Consider the following 20,366-nt stretch of genomic DNA (forward strand, 5'->3'; position numbering starts at 1 on the left):
CTCCCCTCTCATTTTTTTTTTCTTTTTTTTTCCAAAAGAAGGAACAGAGAAGGGGGCCAGGTGAGGATATTTCCTCAAAGGCCCAGTCCTCTGTTCTTAACGCTACCTCGCTAATGTGGGAAATGGCGAATAGTATGAAAGAAAGAAAAGATATATATATATATATATATATATATATATATATATATATATATATATATATATATATATATATATATATATATATATATATATACGCTGGTCATTGGATAAGGATATTTGAGTGACCTGAACGGTTGTTTGTGCCTCATCTACACATGGATGTTAATTATGGCAGGTAGATTGTATGTTTACTTCATGCAATTCAGAACTGGACAATACTAAGATTATATTCATTATGTTCAGGGATAAAAACAGAAGGTGGCAACTATATTGTGCATCAACATCAGAGATTGTGACATCTAGCGGCAGCATCCGTTACTACATAAACAATAATATTGACGATAAGTTATAGATCACAGGAGTCGGTGTTATTCCATAAACTGTACCCATTGGGTATATTGTCTCAGTTTGTATGTGCAATGGCTGGATGCTATAGATCGCAGTTGCCACTCAGCAATCAGGTAAGACCTGTAGTTTGTTTATACTGTATAAATTACATATCTTAAGGCTGACTAGGGTGTCGTCGCCATCGGCGGTAAATGCAGGCGACCAGCTGATGTTACAGAATACATTTGTGCACATGCAATGATATGTTTATTGTTCATTCAGGAAAAAATGGTACAGTTAGACCAATTGCCCCTTGCAGAAAAAAAGCCGAATCCTTTTGTAATAAGGGTGAAAAAGAAGAATATGTCATGGACAAGTTTCACTGTTACTTAATAAAATGCTGCCTGCTCATGCCCACAGGCAAAGAAAAAGTGTTTGACAACATTGAGGGCCACTGTCCAATGTATTCTTGCATATATTATGCTGAACGTAGGTACTGAGTGTTCTGATTTACTGCTGACAGACGATACGCAGCGTTATAATGATAGCTAACTCTTGCAAGTGAGTGAAACGAAGATCCGTATCACGTCGTTGATGGATGATTAAATGATGTTATCATGTTGCCAGATATATCCTGGTCTGACATCACGAAATTTGTTATTGACACACTTACCGTTTACTCATTATAACCTCCAAAAGCCTTCAATGCATTGAAAGGATATGGTTTCTGTAGAAATGGATACGTTCAAGATTGTTTTGATCAAGTATTTTGAGGCAAAACCGTTTTGTTTCATCAAATCCAAGTTAAGGGAGCTTAGGCTTAGTCATAGCCATATGTATTTGCATGTATCAGTTAAAATCTGGCATACTATTAATCAAACACTAGTAGTAAGGTATTTATATGATTTTTTATACAGGATTTGTCCAGCTTTTTAAATAGATTTTTAAATAGATTACTGTCTTTTTATCTACAGTTTCCAGTTAAAGATAGTTATCTTGTATTTCATCATTATATTTGGATATGACTGGAATGTTAATGAGACTGTTAAGGAAATTTGAGTTACACCATTCAAGACCATATGAAACAAAAGCAAGAAACTAGTTCTCAATCAGACCTAGGGTCTCTCTGTCATGAAAACTATAATGTGTAATTTATTGCCATTTGATGTAGAAGTTTGATTTTTCAGGTTATTTCATCTGTGAAATTTCATGGAACTTATCCATACTTTGGTCATTCCTTGAAAACTTATCATCAGATCTTGCATGCTTTGCTTGAATAAGTTCATAATACTGTAAATAACTTACTTTCTTTGAAGCCATTTCAATGGACAATTATTTGTTTTATGAAAATTTTGTGTGTTTGTAGTTGGTATTTTCTGTGTCTTCTTATTTTTATACCTAGAACCTTTCCTAAAACCCCCATGTTCCATCACTCTATCAATTAACATTTTTGCATACACTTTTCTTGATATACTTAACAGAATTATTCCCCTGTAATTGCTACATACATCCTTAGCATCTTTTCTTTTGGTTAATAAAACAATAACAAATTTCACGCAAACCTCAGGCACAACCTTCTGTCTCCATGCCAAGTTGCATATCAGATGCATCCACTCTATGACACTTTCTTCTGCATACTAGAGCATTTCAGCCATAATCCCATCCAGTCCAGGTGTATTTCCTACCTTCAGCCTCATTATTGCTCTTTTTACCTCCCTTTTTGCTACAGGCCCTTGCAGTTGTGTCCTTTTTCTTCCATCTTCCGCACCCATGCATATAACAACAGCTGCCTCACCGTCTCCCACTTTCATCAGTTCTTCAAACTACTCTTTCTATCTTCCTTTCACTTTCTCCTTTTGATTCAGCAACTTCCCTTCCTTCATCTCACATTAACATTTCCTCTCTTACATCCTCCTCTTTCTTAATTCACCTCCTTCCAGTGTAGTTTATTTTCCAAACTTTTCACTTGACTTTCTTCCAAAATCTTCATCTACTCTTTCTTTGCTTTCCCTAGTCAACTTCCTAACATTCTGCATAAACATTTTATATTCTTCCCTCCTCCTTTGTTGAACTTTCTCTGGTAAATTCCTTTTGAGCAATCCACCATGTGCTATTTTCTTCTCTTCCACAGGATTTCTAATCTCTTCCATCCACCATGCATATCTTTTTCTCTTCCTATGTCTCATGACCTTGTATCCATCTACTAATTCTGTGACCTTTGGTAGTCTTTCTTTAAACATTGTAAATGCCTCATTCACACATGACTAGATTCCTACATTCACTGCACTTCCATCTAAACTTTTGGGTAACCTCCCTGCATTTTTTCTCTTTCATCTTCTTGCTTGCCAATACTTTTTTCTCTCCATTCTTCCTTACACCATACCTCCACTTTTCTTGATATGCATCCCCACAAAAACTGCAAAATAGTCAGTCTCCAAAAAATTCTTTCATAACTCTAGCGTCTAGCACATCCTTTTTTCAGTCTTTTATCCACTGCCACATAGTCAGTCAAACTCTTTTGCTCTTCTCTTCCAATATTTCTCATCCATGTATGCCTGTGGAACATCTTGTGCTGAAAAAGCTATTTACAAGGAATAAACCCCTCTCAGCACAGACATCCGCAAGATAACTTCCATTCTCACTTACTCCAGGCACTCCCCATTTACCAATGATCTTACCAATTTCATCCCGTCCCAGTTTTGCATTTATATCACCCATTACAACTTAGTCTTTCTCATTCTCAGAACCATTTATACAATTATTCAAATTTCTCAAGAAATGCTTATTTCATCCCTACCTTGTACATTCTTCATATTCGCGAGGGGATATACACATACCCATGCATACTTCATAATTCCAGTCTTCCTTTTCCCCACACTATTCTTGATCCTATTCTCTGCAACACCATCCCGGACTCCCAGTGATAGCAGAATAGCATATCTTTCTTTCTATTTTGTCTGATAGCATTCATAAATTTCCATCCATACCACTCCTTCCACACCCTCCTCTAACTTGTAGTCATCATATCCATTTTCACTCCATACATCCTGTCCAATGATATGAGTTTCCCTAATCCCTAGCACATCCAAACAATAACTTTTCTCCATAAGCTCCCTCCTTCTACTCTAAATAGTCATCCCATTTACATTCAGTGTCTTACCCTCAATTGCTCATCCTTTATTTCTCGGCATATTTGATAGACTCCAGTGCCACTTCAAAGGTGAGGCTAAAAAGCCTCACCTTTGACAGGCCACTGGCAGAGGGCAACTCTAGCACAGTGTTTCCCAGAGGCAGTGGGGCTCTTCGATTATTTGAAAACTAAAAACTCTAGCACACCTCAAGTGTTTGTAAAAAGAAAACTACAACAACTATTGCCTGGGTTATTAGGGAATGCCTCCCCTTTCAGTTCCACCCCTAAGGATGTAATAACAAGGTTACCATGAGAAGGCGGGGTAAAACTTGGATAATCTAACAAACTAGAGTACCCCTCAGAGGTACTGAAATTTAGAATTATTCCTTATTTCAAGTCTACCACAATAACAGCACCTAACCTCATTGGTTATGATACTGCTGCTGTCACTTACCTCTCCAGTATTTACCTCTGCTTTTACTTCCTTTGCTGCTCTTACCTCTGCTATACTTGTCTGTACTTATCTGTACTAAACTTCCTCTACTGTACTTACCTCCATTTTACTTTCTCTGCCAAAAATCCAAAGACCAAGGTCATATTCTAGAAAAGGAGGAGATGAAAATACATTGTGCAAAAAAAATGAAACTGAAATACAGTCCATATTGGAAAGAATGAGAGCATATGATGCCAGTCAAAGATCTGAAGGAACTGAAGAAAAAGACAATCAAGATTGGAAAGAATGAGTGCCTGTGATACCAAAGATCCCAACAAATGAAGTAAGATAATAAAGATAAGAAAGAATAAGAAAATCTTTTGTATGACTCAGATACTGAAAAAAGAAATCCCAAGTCATTACACTTAGCAGGGTTTTTTAATGACTAAACCTATGACTATGAGAGTTTTCTCATTTATGATATTGGTAAGAAAGGCGATAATGAGGCTGAAGGTAGGAAAAGCACCAGGAGTGGATAGGATTAGAGCTGAAATGCTGAAGTATGGAGGAGAAAGTGGATAGAGTGGATGCATCTAATATGTTATTAAGCATGGAAACAGATGGTTGTATCTGAGGTTTCAGTGAAATCTATTACTGTTCCTTTATTCAAAGGAAAAGGTGCTAAGAATGTAATAATTATAGGGGAATAAGTCTGTTGAAGAATGTATGTGAGAAATACTTAGAAAAGCAAATGGATTTGTATGTAGCATTTATGGATCTGGAGAAGGCATATGATAGAGTTGATAGAGATGCTCTGTGGAAGGTATTAAGAATATATGGTGTGGGAGGAAAGTTGTTAGAAGCAGTGGAAAGTTTTTATCGAGGATGTAAGGCATGTGTACGTGTAGGAAGAGAGGAAAGTGATTGGTTCTCAGTGAATGTAGGTTTGTGGCAGGGGTGTGTGATGTCTCCATGGTTGTTTAATTTGTTTATGGATGGGGTTGTTAGGGAGGTAAATGCAAGAGTTTTGGAAAGAGGGGCAAGTATGAAGTCTGTTGGGGATGAGAGAGCTTGGGAAGTGAGTCAGTTGTTGTTCGCTGATGATACAGCGCCGGTGGCTGATTCATGTGAGAAACTGCAGAAGCTGGTGACTGAGTTTGGTAAAGTGTGTGGAAGAAGAAAGTTAAGAGTAAATGTGAATAAGAGCAAGGTTATTAGGTACAGCAGGGTTGAGGGTCAAGTCAATTGGGAGGTGAGTTTGAATGGAGAAAAACTGGAGGAAGTGAAGTGTTTTAGATATCTGGGAGTGGATCTGGCAGCGGATGGAACCATGGAAGCGGAAGTGGATCATAGGGTGGGGGAGGGGGCGAAAATTCTGGGGGCCTTGAAGAATGTGTGGAAGTTGAGAACATTATCTCGGAAAGCAAAAATGGGTATGTTTGAAGGAATAGTGGTTCCAACAATGTTGTATGGTTGCGAGGCGTGGGCTATGGATAGAGTTGTGCGCAGGAGGATGGATGTGCTGGAAATGAGATGTTTGAGGACAATGTGTGGTGTGAGGTGGTTTGATCGAGTGAGTAACGTAAGGGTAAGAGAGATGTGTGGAAATAAAAAGAGCGTGGTTGAGAGAGCAGAAGAGGGTGTTTTGAAGTGGTTTGGGCACATGGAGAGAATGAGTGAGGAAAGATTGACCAAGAGGATATATGTGTCGGAGGTGGAGGGAACGAGGAGAAGAGGGAGACCAAATTGGAGGTGGAAAGATGGAGTGAAAAAGATTTTGTGTGATCGGGGCCTGAACATGCAGGAGGGTGAAAGGAGGGCAAGGAATAGAGTGAATTGGAGCGATGTGGTATACCGGGGTTGACGTGCTGTCAGTGGATTGAATCAAGGCATGTGAAGCGTCTGGGGTAAACCATGGAAAGTTGTGTAGGTATGTATATTTGCGTGTGTGGACGTATGTATATACATGTGTATGGGGGGGGGTGGGGCCATTTCCTTCGTCTGTTTCCTTGCGCTACCTCGCAAACGCGGGAGACAGCGACAAAGTATAAAAAAAAAAAAAAAAAAGTCTGTTGAGTATACCAGGAAAATTGGACGCAAAAATATTGATTGATAGAGTGATGGAAGTGACTGAATGCAGAATAAGTGAGGAGCAAGTGGGTTTTAGGAAAGTTAAGGGGTGCGTAGATCAGATTTTTGTGGTAAAGTTGACTGAAAATGTATTTAGCAAAAGCTAAGAAGTTGTATGCAGCTTTTATGGAATTGGAGAAAGTGTATGATGGAGTGAGTTGAGTGGAATACTCTGTGGGATTTGTAATGGATGTATGGGGTAGGTGGACAAGTGTGGGATGGTGTGAAAGCCTTCTATAGAGGATCAAATGCTTGTTTAAGAGTGGATGGAGAGTTGAGTGAGTTACAGTATACATGTGGGTGTTAATCAGGGCTGTGTGATGTCACTGTGGCATTTTAGTATACGTATATAGGTGGATCGATAAGAGAAATGAAAGCAGAACTAAGGAAAGGGGGTACAGAGATGAAATGTGGTGATGAGATATGGTGGCATTTGGCAACTCTGTTTGTGGATGATAGTTATTTGCTGAAAGTGAAGAGGAGTTGCAGAAGGTTGTAAGTGTATTTTATGATGTGTGTAAGAGTATATGATTGAATGTAATGTGTAAGAGTATATGATTGAATGTAATGTGTAAGAGTATATGATTGAATGTAATGATGTTTGAAAGGAAACAGAGTGAAAGTATAGATTTTGTAAGACTATATAGAGTGAAAGAAGAAAATGTGCTAAATTGTGCTTTGGATATGGGGTAAGAAAGACTGGAAGAGGTTAGAGAATTTAAGTATTTTGGAGCTGTCATGGGTAAGTTTGTTGGTATGGAAGGAGAGGTAAGGGAGAGAGCAAGATTGTTATGATTTGAATTATTGCCATAGATATGTATTTAAAGTTTTGCCATAACTGTTTCTATAGTTTGGCCTGCCACTGGTGTGGATTTGTATGATTAGCTCTGCTTTTCCTGTTTATCAAATAGATATGCACTGGTCATTTCTCTCTCTCCTATGAATATTTCAAGATTATAGGCAGATGCAGTTACTCCCTCTTTGACTGTTTTCTTTGTGCGTTATACTTCATTAGGACAACAAATAAGACAATGTGGCTACTATGATAGGCTCTTTATCCCATTAGGGGAAATTCCAGTTTGCACCTACTGTGATTGTTTAGTAATAAATCCAGCTTAGGTTTGAAATGTCTAGGTGTCTTTCTATAAATAATGATAACCAGCAGCTTTTTCTTTTCATCAACAACTTATTGAAACCAAGACATCCTTATATCTTTTTAAAGTTGAACTCATTTAGATTTAAGATATTTTGAACCTTCTCCTGAGACTTTGATATCTTTCTTTACATCACGAGCATTAATTCCTCTCATCCATCTGGTCACTAACTAGATCTATGCTCATCAAAATACTGTGAATTTGATTCCAAATGAATTTAAGCTGCAATAGACTACTGGATCCCTTTGAGGCTGTTTTTGTTGGAGGAAGAGATATGAAACTTATAGATTAGTGTGTTAAGAGTAGAAAGACACATAGATTGAATGATTCTGTAAATTTGCTATAGCTAGGAAGGCACAAATAATGTCAATCATGGATTGAAAATGAAATATCTGGTCATAAGTATACCTACATAGGTACTACCTCCAACCACTGTAATTGGTTAATTATATCTTATATTCACAACTTATATCAACAGTTCTGTTGAAAAAGTACTTTGCTTTATACAAGGTAAAATAATTGCCCATGAATTTTTAACCATTACTATGAATAAAATCAGAGGAATTTTTCCATAAGTAGCTCATTAAATCAAGAGTATAGAACCCTTTGATGCATAGATTTAAGTCTTTTAATCACCTGATATAATGTGTTTCTCAGAAAATCATCTGGTTAGCTTTTCTCTGAACTCTCTCCATTCTATCTTTTTTCAAGCAGGGTAACCAGAACTGAACACAGTGTTCAAGATGAGGATGCCCCAATGTAAGAATGATTCCTTTTTTCTTCCAGTAATGTCCTAAAAGTCCATATCTAGGCTGGACCTTGATAGAAATGTCGAGAGATTAATGAATCTGAAGAAGGTATATGATAGGGTTGATAGAGATGCTTTGTAGAAGTCTTATGAGTATATGGTGTGGGAGGTAAGCTGCTGGAAGCAGTGAAAAGTTTTTATCAAGGATGTAAGGCATGTGTACGAGTAGGAAGAGAGGGGAGTGATTGGTTCCCAGTGAAAGTCAGTCTGTAGCAGGGGTGTCCCCATGGTTGTTTAATTCATTTATGGTTTGGATGGTTAGGGAGGTAAATGCAAGAGTTTTGGAGAGAGGGGCAAGTATGCATTATGTTGGGGATGGAAGGACCTGGGAAGTGAGTCAGTTGTTATTTGCCAATGATACAGAGCTGGTGGCTGATTCAAATGAGAAACTTCAGAACCTGGTGACTGAGTATGGAAAAGTGTGTGAAAGGAGAAAGTTGAGTGTAAGTGTGAATAAAAACAAGGTTATTAGGTTCAATAGGGTTGAGGGGGGAGGGGGGAGAGGGATGGTATTCCATGTGTGGCGAGATGGCGATGGGAATGAATAGGGGCAGACAGTGTGAATTGTGTGCATGGGTATATATGTATGTGTCTGTGTGTGTATATATATATATGTGTACATTGAGAGGTATAGGTATGTATATTTGCGTGTGTGGGCGTGTGTGTGTGTACATTGTGTATGGGGGTGGGTTGTGCCATTTCTTTCGTCTGTTTCCTTGCGCTACCTCGCAAACGCGGGAGACAGCGACAAAGCAAAATAAATAAAATATAAGTAATATATATATATATATATATATATATATATATATATATATATATATATATATCTTTTCTTTCTTTCAAACTATTCGCCATTTCCCGCATTAGCGAGGTAGCGTTAAGAACAGAGGACTGGGCCTCTGAGGGAATACCCTCACCTGGCCCAATTCTCTGTTCCTTCTTTTAGAAAATTGAAAAAAAAAAACGAGAGGGGAGGATTTCCAGCCCCCCGCTCCCTCCCCTTTTAGTCGCCTTCTACGACACGCAGGGAATACGTGGGAAGTATTCTTAATTCCCTATCCCCAGGGATATATATATATATATATATATATATATATATATATATATATATATATATATATATGGTTTCAGAAGTGGTAGAGGATGTGTGGATCAGGTGTTTGCTTTGAAGATTGTATTTGAGAATTACTTAGAAAAGCAAATGGATTTGTATGTAGCATTTATGGATCTGGAGAAGGCATATGATAGAGTTGATAGAGATGCTCTGTGGAAGGTATTAAGAATATATGGTGTGGGATGCAAGTTGTTAGAAGCAATGAAAAGTTTTAATCGAGGTTGTAAGGCATGTGTACGTGTAGGAAGAGAGGAAAGTGATTGGTTCTCAGTGAATGTAGGTTTGCGGCAGGGGTGTGTGATGTCTCCATGGTTGTTTAATTTGTTTATGGATGGGGTTGTTAGGGAGATGAATGCAAGAGTTTTGGAAAGAGGGGCAAGTATGAAGTCTGTTGTGGATGAGAGAGCTTGGGAAGTGAGTCAGTTGTTGTTCGCTGATGATACAGCGCTGGTGGCTGATTCATGTGAGAAACTGCAGAAGCTGGTGACTGAGTTTGGTAAAGTGTGTGAAAGAAGAAAGTTAAGAGTAAATGTGAATAAGAGCAAGGTTATTAGGTACAGTAGGGTTGAGGGTCAAGTCAATTGGGAGGTAAGTTTGAATGGAGAAAAACTGGAGGAAGTAAAGTGTTTTAGATATCTGGGAGTGGATCTGGCAGCAGATGGAACCATGGAAGTGGAAGTGGATCATAGGGTGGGGGAGGGGGCGAAAATCCTGGGAGCCTTGAAGGATGTGTGGAAGTCGAGAACATTATCTCGGAAAGCAAAAATGGGTATGTTTGAAGGAATAGTGGTTCCAACAATTTTGTATGGTTGCTAGGCGTGGGCTATGGATAGAGTTGTGCGCAGGAGGGTGGATGTGCTGGAAATGAGATGTTTGAGGACAATGTGTGGTGTGAGGTGGTTTGATCGAGTAAGTAACGTAAGGGTAAGAGAGATGTGTGGAAATAAAAAGAGCGTGGTTGAGAGAGCAGAAGAGGGTGTTTTGAAATGGTTTGGGCACATGGAGAGAATGAGTGAGGAAAGATTGACCAAGAGGATATATGTATCGGAGGTGGAGGGAACGAGAAGTGGGAAACCAAATTGGAGGTGGAAAGATGGAGTGAAAAAGATTTTGTGTGATCAGGGCCTGAACATGCAGGAGGGTGAAAGGAGGGCAAGGAATAGAGTGAATTGGATCGATGTGGTATACCGGGGTTGACGTGCTGTCAGTGGATTGAATCAGGGCATGTGAAGCGTCTGGGGTAAACCATGGAAAGCTGTGTAGGTATGTGTGTAGGTGATATATATATATATATCACCTCCCCACTTGCGCCCTTCACCGAAGTTCCCATTTGCTCCCCTGTCTTACGCACTTTATTTACCTCCTTCCAGAACATCTTTTTATTCTCCCCAAAATTTAATGATACTCTCTCACCCCAACTCTCATTTGCCCTTTTTTTCACCTCTTGCACCTTTCTCTTGACCTCCTGTCTCTCTCTTTTATACATCTCCCACTCAATTGCATTTTTTCCCTGCAAAAATCATCCAAATGCCTCTCTCTTCTCTTTCACTAATACTCTTACTTCTTTATCCCACCACTCACTACCCTTTCTAATCAACCCACCTCCCACTCTTCTCATGCCACAAGCATCTTTTGTGCAATCCATCACTGATTCCCTAAATACATCCCATTCCTCCCCCACTCCCCTTACTTCCATTGTTCTCACCTTTTTCCATTCTGTACTCAGTCTCTCCTGGTACTTCCTCACACAGGTCTCCTTCTCAAGCTCACTTACTCTCACCACCCTCTTCACCCCAACATTCATTCTTCTTTTCTGAAAACCCATACAAATCTTCACCGTAGCCTCCACAAGATAATGATCAGACATCCCTCCAGTTGCACCTCTCAGCACATTAACATCCAAAAGTCTCTCTTTCGCACGCCTGTCAATTAACACGTAATCCAATAACGCTCTCTGGCCATCTCTCCTACTTACATAAGTATACTTATGTATATCTCGCTTTTTAAACCAGGTATTCCCAATCATCAGTCCTTTTTCAGCACATAAATCTACAAGCTCTTCACCATTTCCATTTACAACACTGAACACAAGATAACAAGTAGTGGTGATGTGAGAAGGAGATGGAGTGAGTATTTTGAAGGTTTGTTGAATGTGTTTGATGATAGAGTGGCAGATATAGGGTGTTTTGGTCGAGGTGGTGTGCAAAGTGAGAGGGTTAGGGAAAATGATTTGGTAAACAGAGAAGAGGTAGTGAAAGCTTTGCGGAAGATGAAAGCCGGCAAGGCAGCAGGTTTGGATGGTATTGCAGTGGAATTTATTAAAAAAGGGGGTGACTGTATTGTTGACTGGTTGGTAAGGTTATTTAATGTATGTATGACTCATGGTGAGGTGCCTGAGGATTGGCGGAATGCGTGCATAGTGCCATTGTACAAAGGCAAAGGGGATAAGAGTGAGTGCTCAAATTACAGAGGTATAAGTTTGTTGAGTATTCCTGGTAAATTATATGGGAGGGTATTGATTGAGAGGGTGAAGGCATGTACAGAGCATCAGATTGGGGAAGAGCAGTGTGGTTTCAGAAGTGGTAGAGGATGTGTGGATCAGGTGTTTGCTTTGAAGAATGTATGTGAGAAATACTTAGAAAAGCAAATGGATTTGTATGTAGCATTTATGGATCTGGAGAAGGCATATGATAGAGTTGATAGAGATGCTCTGTGGAAGGTATTAAGAATATATGGTGTGGGAGGAAAGTTGTTAGAAGCAGTGAAAAGTTTTTATCGAGGATGTAAGGCATGTGTACGTGTAGGAAGAGAGGAAAGTGATTGGTTCTCAGTGAATGTAGGTTTGCGGCAGGGGTGTGTGATGTCTCCATGGTTGTTTAATTTGTTTATGGATGGGGTTGTTGGGGAGGTGAATGCAAGAGTTTTGGAAAGAGGGGCAAGTATGAAGTCTGTTGGGGATGAGAGAGCTTGGGAAGTGAGTCAGTTGTTGTTCGCTGACGATACAGCGCTGGTGGCTGATTCATGTGAGAAACTGCAGAAGCTGGTGACTGAGTTTGGTAAAGTGTGTGGAAGAAGAAAGTTAAGAGTAAATGTGAATAAGAGCAAGGTTATTAGGTACAGTAGGGTTGAGGGTCAAGTCAATTGGGAGGTGAGTTTGAATGGAGAAAAACTGGAGGAAGTAAAGTGTTTTAGATATCTGGGAGTGGATCTGGCAGCGGATGGAACCATGGAAGCGGAAGTGGATCATAGGGTGGGGGAGGGGGCGAAAATCCTGGGGGCCTTGAAGAATGTGTGGAAGTCGAGAACATTATCTCGGAAAGCAAAAGTGGGTATGTTTGAAGGAATAGTGGTTCCAACAATGTTGTATGGTTGCAAGGCGTGGGCTATGGATAGAGTTGTGCGCAGGAGGATGGATGTGCTGGAAATGAGATGTTTGAGGACAATGTGTGGTGTGAGGTGGTTTGATCGAGTGAGTAACGTAAGGGTAAGAGAGATGTGTGGAAATAAAAAGAGCGTGGTTGAGAGAGCAGAAGAGGGTGTTTTGAAGTGGTTTGGGCACATGGAGAGGATGAGTGAGGAAAGATTGACCAAGAGGATATATGTGTCGGAGGTGGAGGGAACAAGGAGAAGAGGGAGACCAAATTGGAGGTGGAAAGATGGAGTGAAAAAGATTTTGTGTGATCGGGGCCTGAGCATGCAGGAGGGTGAAAGGAGGGCAAGGAATAGAGTGAATTGGAGCGATGTGGTATACCGGGGTTGACGTGCTGTCAGTGGATTGAATCAAGGCATGTGAAGCGTCTGGGGTAAACCATGGAAAGCTGTGTAGGTATGTATATTTGCGTGTGTGGACGTATGTATATACATGTGTATGGGGGGGGTTGGGCCATTTCTTTCGTCTGTTTCCTTGCGCTACCTCGCAAACGCGGGAGACAGCGACAAAGTATAAAAAAAAAAAAAAAAAAAAAAAAAAAAAAAAAAAAAAAAAAAAAAATATATATATATATATATATATATATATATATATATATATATATATATATATATATATATATATATATATTTTATCTATTATACTTAACCACTGTGTCCTGCATCAGCAAGGTAGCGCAAGGAAACAGATGAGGGATGGCCCAACCCACCCACATACACATGTATATACATAATGCCCATACACGCACATATGCATAAACGTACTTTTCTACATTTACCTACATATACATACATAGACATATACATATATACACATGAACATATCCGTACTTGCTGCCTTTATCCATTCCCGTCGCCACCATGCCACACACAAAATAGCATCCCCCATCCAGCGAGGGTATACCAGGAACAAACAAAAAAAAAGGCCACTTTCGTTCACACTCACTCCCTAGCTATCATGTGTAATGCACCAAAACCACACCACCCTTTCCACATCCAGGCCCCACAGACCTTTCCATGGTTTACCCCAGATGCTTCACATGCCCTGGTTCAATCCATTGACAGCACGTCAACCTCGATATACCACATCATTCCAATTCCTTGCACTCCTTTCACCCTCCTGTATGTTCAGGCCCCGATTGCTCAAAATCTCTTTCACTCCATCCTTCCACCTCCAATTTGGTCTCCCACTTCTCCTTCCCTCCACCTCTTTCTTCACTGATTCTCCAAACCATTTCAACACACCCTCTTCTGCATTGTCAACCACACTCTTTTTATTACCACACATCTCTCTTACCCTTTCATTACTTACTCGATCAAACCACCTCACACCACATATTGTCCTCAAACATTTCGTTTCCAACACATCCACCTTCCTCCGCACAACCCTCTATAGCCCATGCCTCACAACCATATAACATTGTTGGAAAAACTATTCCTTTAAACATGCCCATTTTTGCTTTCCAAGATAACGTTCTTGACTTCCACACATTTTTCAATGCTCCCAGAACTTTTGCCTCCTCCCCCACCCTATGATTCACTTCCGCTTCCATGGTTCCATCCGCTGCCAAATCCACTCCCAGATATCTAAAACACTTCACTTACTCCAGTTTTTCTCCATTCAAGCTTACCTCCCAATTGACTTGTCCCTCAACCCTACTGTGCCTAATAACCTTGCTCTTCTTCACATTTGCTGTCAGCTTTCTTCTTTCACACACTTTACCAAACTCAGTCACCAGCTTCTGCAGTTTCTTACCCAAATCAGCCACTAGTGCTGTATCATCAGCGAACAAGAACTGACTCACTTCCCAAGCTCTCTCATCCACAGCAGACTGCATACTTGCCCCTCTTTCCAAAACTCTTGCATTTACCTCCCCAACAACCCCATCCATAAACAAATTAAACAACCATGGAGACATCACACACCCCTGCCGCAAACCATCATCACTGAGAACCAATCACTTTCCTCTCTTCCTACTCAAATACATGCCTTACACCCTCGATAAAAACTTTTCACTGCTTCTAACACCTTGCCTCCCACCATATATTCTTAAAACCTTCCACAGAGCATCTCTATCATATGCCTTCTCCAGATCCATAAATGCTACATACAAATCCATTTGCTTTTCTAAGTATTTCTCACATACATTTTTCAAAGCAAACACCTGATCCACACATCCTCTACCACTTCTGAATCCACACTGCTCTTCCCCAGTCTGATGCTCTGTACATGCCTTCACCCTCTCAATCAATACCCTCCCATATAATTTCCCAGGAATACTCAACAAACTTATACCTCTGTAATTTGAGCACTAACTTTTATCCCCTTTGCCTTTGTACAGTGGCACTATGCAAGCATTCCACCAATCCTCAGGCACCTCACCATGAGTCATACATACATTAAATAACCTTACCAACCAGTCAACAATACAGTCACTCCCTTTTTTAATAAATTCCACTGCAATACCATCCAAACCTGCTGCCTTGTTGCCGACTTTCATCTTCCACAAAGCTTTTGCTACCTCTTCTCTGTTTACCAAATCATTCTCCCTAACCCTCTCACTTTACACACCACCTCAACCAAAACACCCTATATCTGTTACTCTATCATCAAACACATTCAACAAACCTTCAAAATATTCACTCCATCTCCTTCTCACATCACCATTAACCCCGTTCACTGATGTTCCCGTTTGTTCCCTTATCTTACGCACTTTATTTACCTCCTTCCAGAACATCTTTTTATTCTTCCTAAGATTTGATGATACTCTCTCACCCCAACTCTCATTTGCCTTCTTTTTCACCTCTTGCACCTTTCTCTTGACCTCCTGCCTCTTTCTTTTATACGTCTCTATACTGTCATCTCAATGTTGTTGACTTTGTCTCAGTATGCTGTCAGGGTTTCATGTAAATTTGTGATCTGTTCCTGTTGGCTTGGCAGCCCAGTCTCATCTGTCATACCATCAATATATTATGCTAATGTATACTCTTCTATCATTGGCAGGTCCTGGTGTTCAGAAGATTGTGATATAAGCCTCCAAGCATTCCTAATTGACAAGCTGCAATAAGAAAGTAGTTTGATAATTGTATTAGTATGGAGAGCCTTGTAACAACATTCAGCTGCTCAGCCACAAGGAAAAAATGTGCATGAATGAGAAACTATGTATTATGGTTCAAGTAAGAGCAACAGTAGAACCAGCTGAAAAACATCAGTGACAGTAAAAGTATATAGAAATAGTAACACCAGAGGCAGTAGGAACAGCACTTATACATTATGTAAGTAAATCACAAGCAATGTAGTAAAAAGAATATTGTGAGGGAAGGAACTTTGAAATGAAAAGGACCACAGTTTATATGTAATTCAGTTAGTTCATTTAGAGAGCATTGTGATAAGCCTCATTTCTTTAGTGACAAAGACTGCCTTATTTTTAATGTAATTTTCAAAATCACTAAAAAGTAAAAAGTATGCTGTTGTTAGTTACTTCTTTCTGTGACTAGAACCATTGTATAATTAATTTTTCATAAAATGATCTTATGAAATATTGTCCTGAAATATATTTATATGTGTATTTTCTTAGAACTCATATCCTTGTTTGGTAGAATTAGACAATCAAAGTGAACTTGTGTATTTTTCATTAATTGCTTCCAGTGCCATATGAAGTTTCTGGCAAAAGTCACAACATGAACTCCGGACATGTGTATCACAAATGGAAAGACTGAGATATATGTGAACAAAGGTGATTGTAAGGGTATGTGTAAACAAAAAATTTCTTTCGCTTTTGTTGGAATTAACCTTAAAGACATTAATCATATATTGTCACCATTAGTTGGGAGCAGACATAAGTGGCAGACTTGCAATTTAAAAAAACAGGTTTTCTACAAGAAAGTATGTCCAAAGTCTAGCTATATTTTGCTTGTAAGAAATGTGGGAACTTCTCATGAGTTGGGAATAATCTATGTTATAAAACACAGGAACTTTAATTCCCAGCAGGTTCTGATGAGGGTTTGGTGTTTCTCTGAGGATGGGGTGGGTGAACCTGACCTCACTTGATCTTAAATAGGAGAGGCAAACCTGAGGCTTAGATGCTGTTTACTCCACTGGGCACAGGTTATGAACAGTTCATCTCACTGCTGTTAATCCTGGATGATGTAGGGTTAACTGTTCATATACTACATCACCGCTCACCAGTCTTGTCATTCTCACTTTACACATTCCAGCTGTCAGGGTTGTTCACTCTACCTCTCTTGTTCACTCATTGAACATTTAAGGCTGTCATATGCTGTACTTTGAACTGCAGTATTTTTTACAGGACTGCATTATGGAGGGTGACCAAGTGGCATGTTCAGCATGCAGTAAAACATTTTTAAAGGATTCTTTCTTGAAAGAGCATGTGCTTCCACACAAAGCTGAGGAGCCCTTCAAGGATTTACAAACCCAGGAAAGCTTTACTCAACATTATGGTCTTAGAAAGCGGGTATCATTTCATACAAGAGAGGAACAATATATATGTTCGCAGTGCCAAAAGTCCTTTTCCCAGAAGAGTAATTTAGTGCGACATATGACTGTTCATACAGGAGAAAAGCCATTTGAATGTTCACAGTGCCAAAAGACCTTCAGACAGAAGGGTACTTTAGTACAGCACATGGCTGTTCATACAGGAGAAAAGCCACATAAATGTGCACAATGCCAAAAGACCTTTTGCCAGAGGAGTAAGTTAAAGCAGCACATGATTATTCATACTGGAGAAAAGCCTTATAAATGCTCACAGTGCCAAAAGACTTTTACTCAATGCAGTAATTTAATGCAGCACATGAGAATTCATACAGGTGAGAAGCCATATGAGTGCCCACATTGTCAAAAAGCCTTCTCACAAAGGAGTCACTTAATGCAGCACAAGACTCTTCATACAGGGGAAAAGCCATATGAATGTTCACAGTGCCATAAAACATTCAGCCAGAAAGGTGCTTTAGTGCAGCACATGACGATTCATACAGGAGAGAAGCCATATGAATGTTCGCAGTGCCAAAAGACCTTCCGCCTGAAAAGTAAGTTGGTTCGGCATATGACTGTTCATACAGGTGATAAGCTACATGAATGTTTACACTGTCAAAAGACTTTCTGCAAAAGAGGTATTTTAGTGCAGCATATGGCTATTCATACTGGAGAAAAGCCATATAAATGTTCCCATTGCCAAAAGACCTTCTCTGAAAAAAGTTCTTTAGTGAAACACATAACTACTCATACAGGAGAGAAGCCATTTGAATGTTCACATTGCCAAAAGACTTTCTCTCAAAGGGGTAATTTGATGCGGCACATGACAGTTCATACAGGAGAGAAGCCATATGAATGTCCACATTGTCCAAAGACCTTCTCTCAGAAGACTACACTAGTGCAGCACATGAGAATTCATACTGGGGAGAAACCATATGGATGTGCGCATTGTTTAAAGACCTTTTCCCAGAGGAGTAGCTTAGGGTACCATATGTCAGTTCACACAGGAGAGAGACCATATGAATGCTCACACTGTCAAAAGGCCTTTTCTCATAGAAGTAATTTGGTTCAACACTTGAGTCTTCATGCAAAAATGAAACCATCTCAACATCAGATGTATTCAGCAGTACAGAAATCTGATAGTCCTGAAGGAATGAAACAAGAAAGCGATAATGGTGTTGAATCCATCATTATAAAGACAGAGCATTGTTCAGAACAGCCCAAAACTCTCTTTCCACCATCTATAAAGGCTCAAATGGATGATCGTGACATTGTTAAGGAAGAGTTCTGAGCCTTTTGAAGTTAAATTCATAACAGAGGATTATAAATGTTCTTCCATTAATGAGTGCATCTAAACATCATTCATTCTGTGATTTATCAAACAGGTAAGTGGCGATTCACACAAAAGTTTATAAACTTGTTTATGGTTCCCTTAAAAAACAAATTACCTTCAGTATGTTGAGGGAGAAATGTGTGTCTGTTGCATCATATTCCTGTGTAAAGTAGTAATATTGTTTGTATGTTGAATCAATCTGTATATATATATTTTATATGGTGATTCATTATAAGGAAAACTATGTTAGGAACTACCACACCTGGAAATGGTTGTGTATATTTTTATTATCGATAATGAATTGAATGAAAGCTTATCAATTTTATAAATGTTGAAGTCATACAAGGCAGAAATATGATTACTAAGTGTCTGTTACTTGAACATATTAACTAGAGTATCATTGATACCCAGTATATGTGAGTTTTTTATTCATTGTTGAAGAGATTAGACATATTTGGACAATTAAGTGTCTGCTCTGCCAAGCACTTTTCATAGCACATTTCATTACACTGGTCAACAAAGATTTTGTCCCAGAAATATATTTACTGTTTCTTATGAATTTTTGCACACTGAATACAAATATGATTTCAGAATTTCTCTGTCACCAAGAATTTTTTGTTCCAGCATACTCGCATATCATTAAGTACAGTATATATGTACCAGTGATCCGCAGAGCATTTGAAACAAGGAGTTTAACACTGTTTTTTCATTGTTTGTGAAGTGCAATAGCTTCTTTTTTAAAGAACAGATTTTGATAAATGAATCACTAAGGGCCTGTAGAAACACAACTGGAAATGGGACATTCAGGCAGTGCTCACTCCTGAGTAGTAGTTCTCTGTCAGTTGCAGGCTAGAACTCAATGTGTAAACTGTGTCTTTTCCACTCTGTTGACAGATTGTGCTTTTGTGTATTCAAGTGTTGTGCTGATACCCCATCCACAATTATAATGCCAAGAAACTGTGTAAATAGTCTGAATTCTTTCTCCTACATCTGCAGTGAATTGAAATTCCATTGCAAAGACATTCTTTCACACCCCTCATTAAAAAATGCTATGAGCATTACTTTGGTTGTAAAGTGGGCGACCAGCATAAGAGTTAGGCCCCCCATATCTATTGTGTCACATGTGTCAGGCTTCTCACAGCATGGGCAAAAGCTTCACGCAATATGTCTTTTGCCATTCCTATGGTTTGGAGAGAACCCAAAGATCATGCTTTGGAATGCTACTTTTGCCTGACAAATATAAATGGTATAACATCAAAATCCAGGCTTACTGTTAGATATCGTAATTCACCATCTGCTATGAGGCCAGTACCTTCCAATCAGGAATTACCTGTGCCAGAGCCTCGAAGAAACATGATACTGAGTAACAATGAATCTGGTGATCCAGGAATCCATAGAAGACAATATGGATCCAACATCTGAAGCAAGCTGTTCTTCAAGTGAACCTCATTTGTTGAGTCAAGGAGATCTTAATGATCTCATCTGCAATTTAAATTTGTCCAAGAAGCAAGCAAACTTTTGGGTTCCATGTTAAAGAGCTAGAATCTTCTCCAGAATGAAACTAAAGTTTGTTGTTATCATGGTCGCCATGTCATTTTCAACGAATTTTTCTCCCTTGAAGATGGTCTGTTTTTTTGCAGTGATGTTTGTTCTGTTATGAAGGTATTTGCCCATGAATATAACACAGATGAGTAGTGCTTGTTTATTGAATCTCCAAAAGTAAGTGTGAAAGCAGTTCTACTCACAATGGAAATGAATTCCCTTTCATTCCTCTGGCTCATGCAGCTAACATAAAGGAATTGCATGATAACATGAAGCTTATTTGGAAGAAATTTAGGATGGGGACTTTAAGTGGAATGTATGTGGTGACATAAA

At 39.3% G+C, this 20,366-nt stretch overlaps 1 protein-coding gene across 2 annotated transcripts; it reads left to right on the forward strand.

The window, feature by feature from the left end:
• Positions 1 to 432: 432 nt before the first annotated feature.
• On the forward strand, positions 433 to 18,876 carry LOC139755499 (uncharacterized). 2 transcript variants are annotated; one of them, XM_071673850.1, is made up of 2 exons: positions 433 to 602; positions 15,671 to 18,876. In XM_071673850.1, the coding sequence occupies exon 2, from the start codon at positions 16,944 to 16,946 to the stop codon at positions 18,447 to 18,449; it is 1,506 nt and encodes a 501-aa protein (XP_071529951.1). In that variant the 5' UTR covers positions 433 to 602; positions 15,671 to 16,943; the 3' UTR covers positions 18,450 to 18,876. The 2 variants fall into 2 exon arrangements, with proteins under 2 accessions (XP_071529951.1, XP_071529952.1); XM_071673851.1 differs by lacking the exon at positions 433 to 602 and adding an exon at positions 8,036 to 8,074.
• Positions 18,877 to 20,366: the final 1,490 nt, after the last annotated feature.

This window comes from Panulirus ornatus, chromosome 19 (genome assembly GCF_036320965.1).
Source record: "Panulirus ornatus isolate Po-2019 chromosome 19, ASM3632096v1, whole genome shotgun sequence".
NCBI classification, from domain to species: Eukaryota; Metazoa; Arthropoda; class Malacostraca; order Decapoda; family Palinuridae; genus Panulirus; species Panulirus ornatus.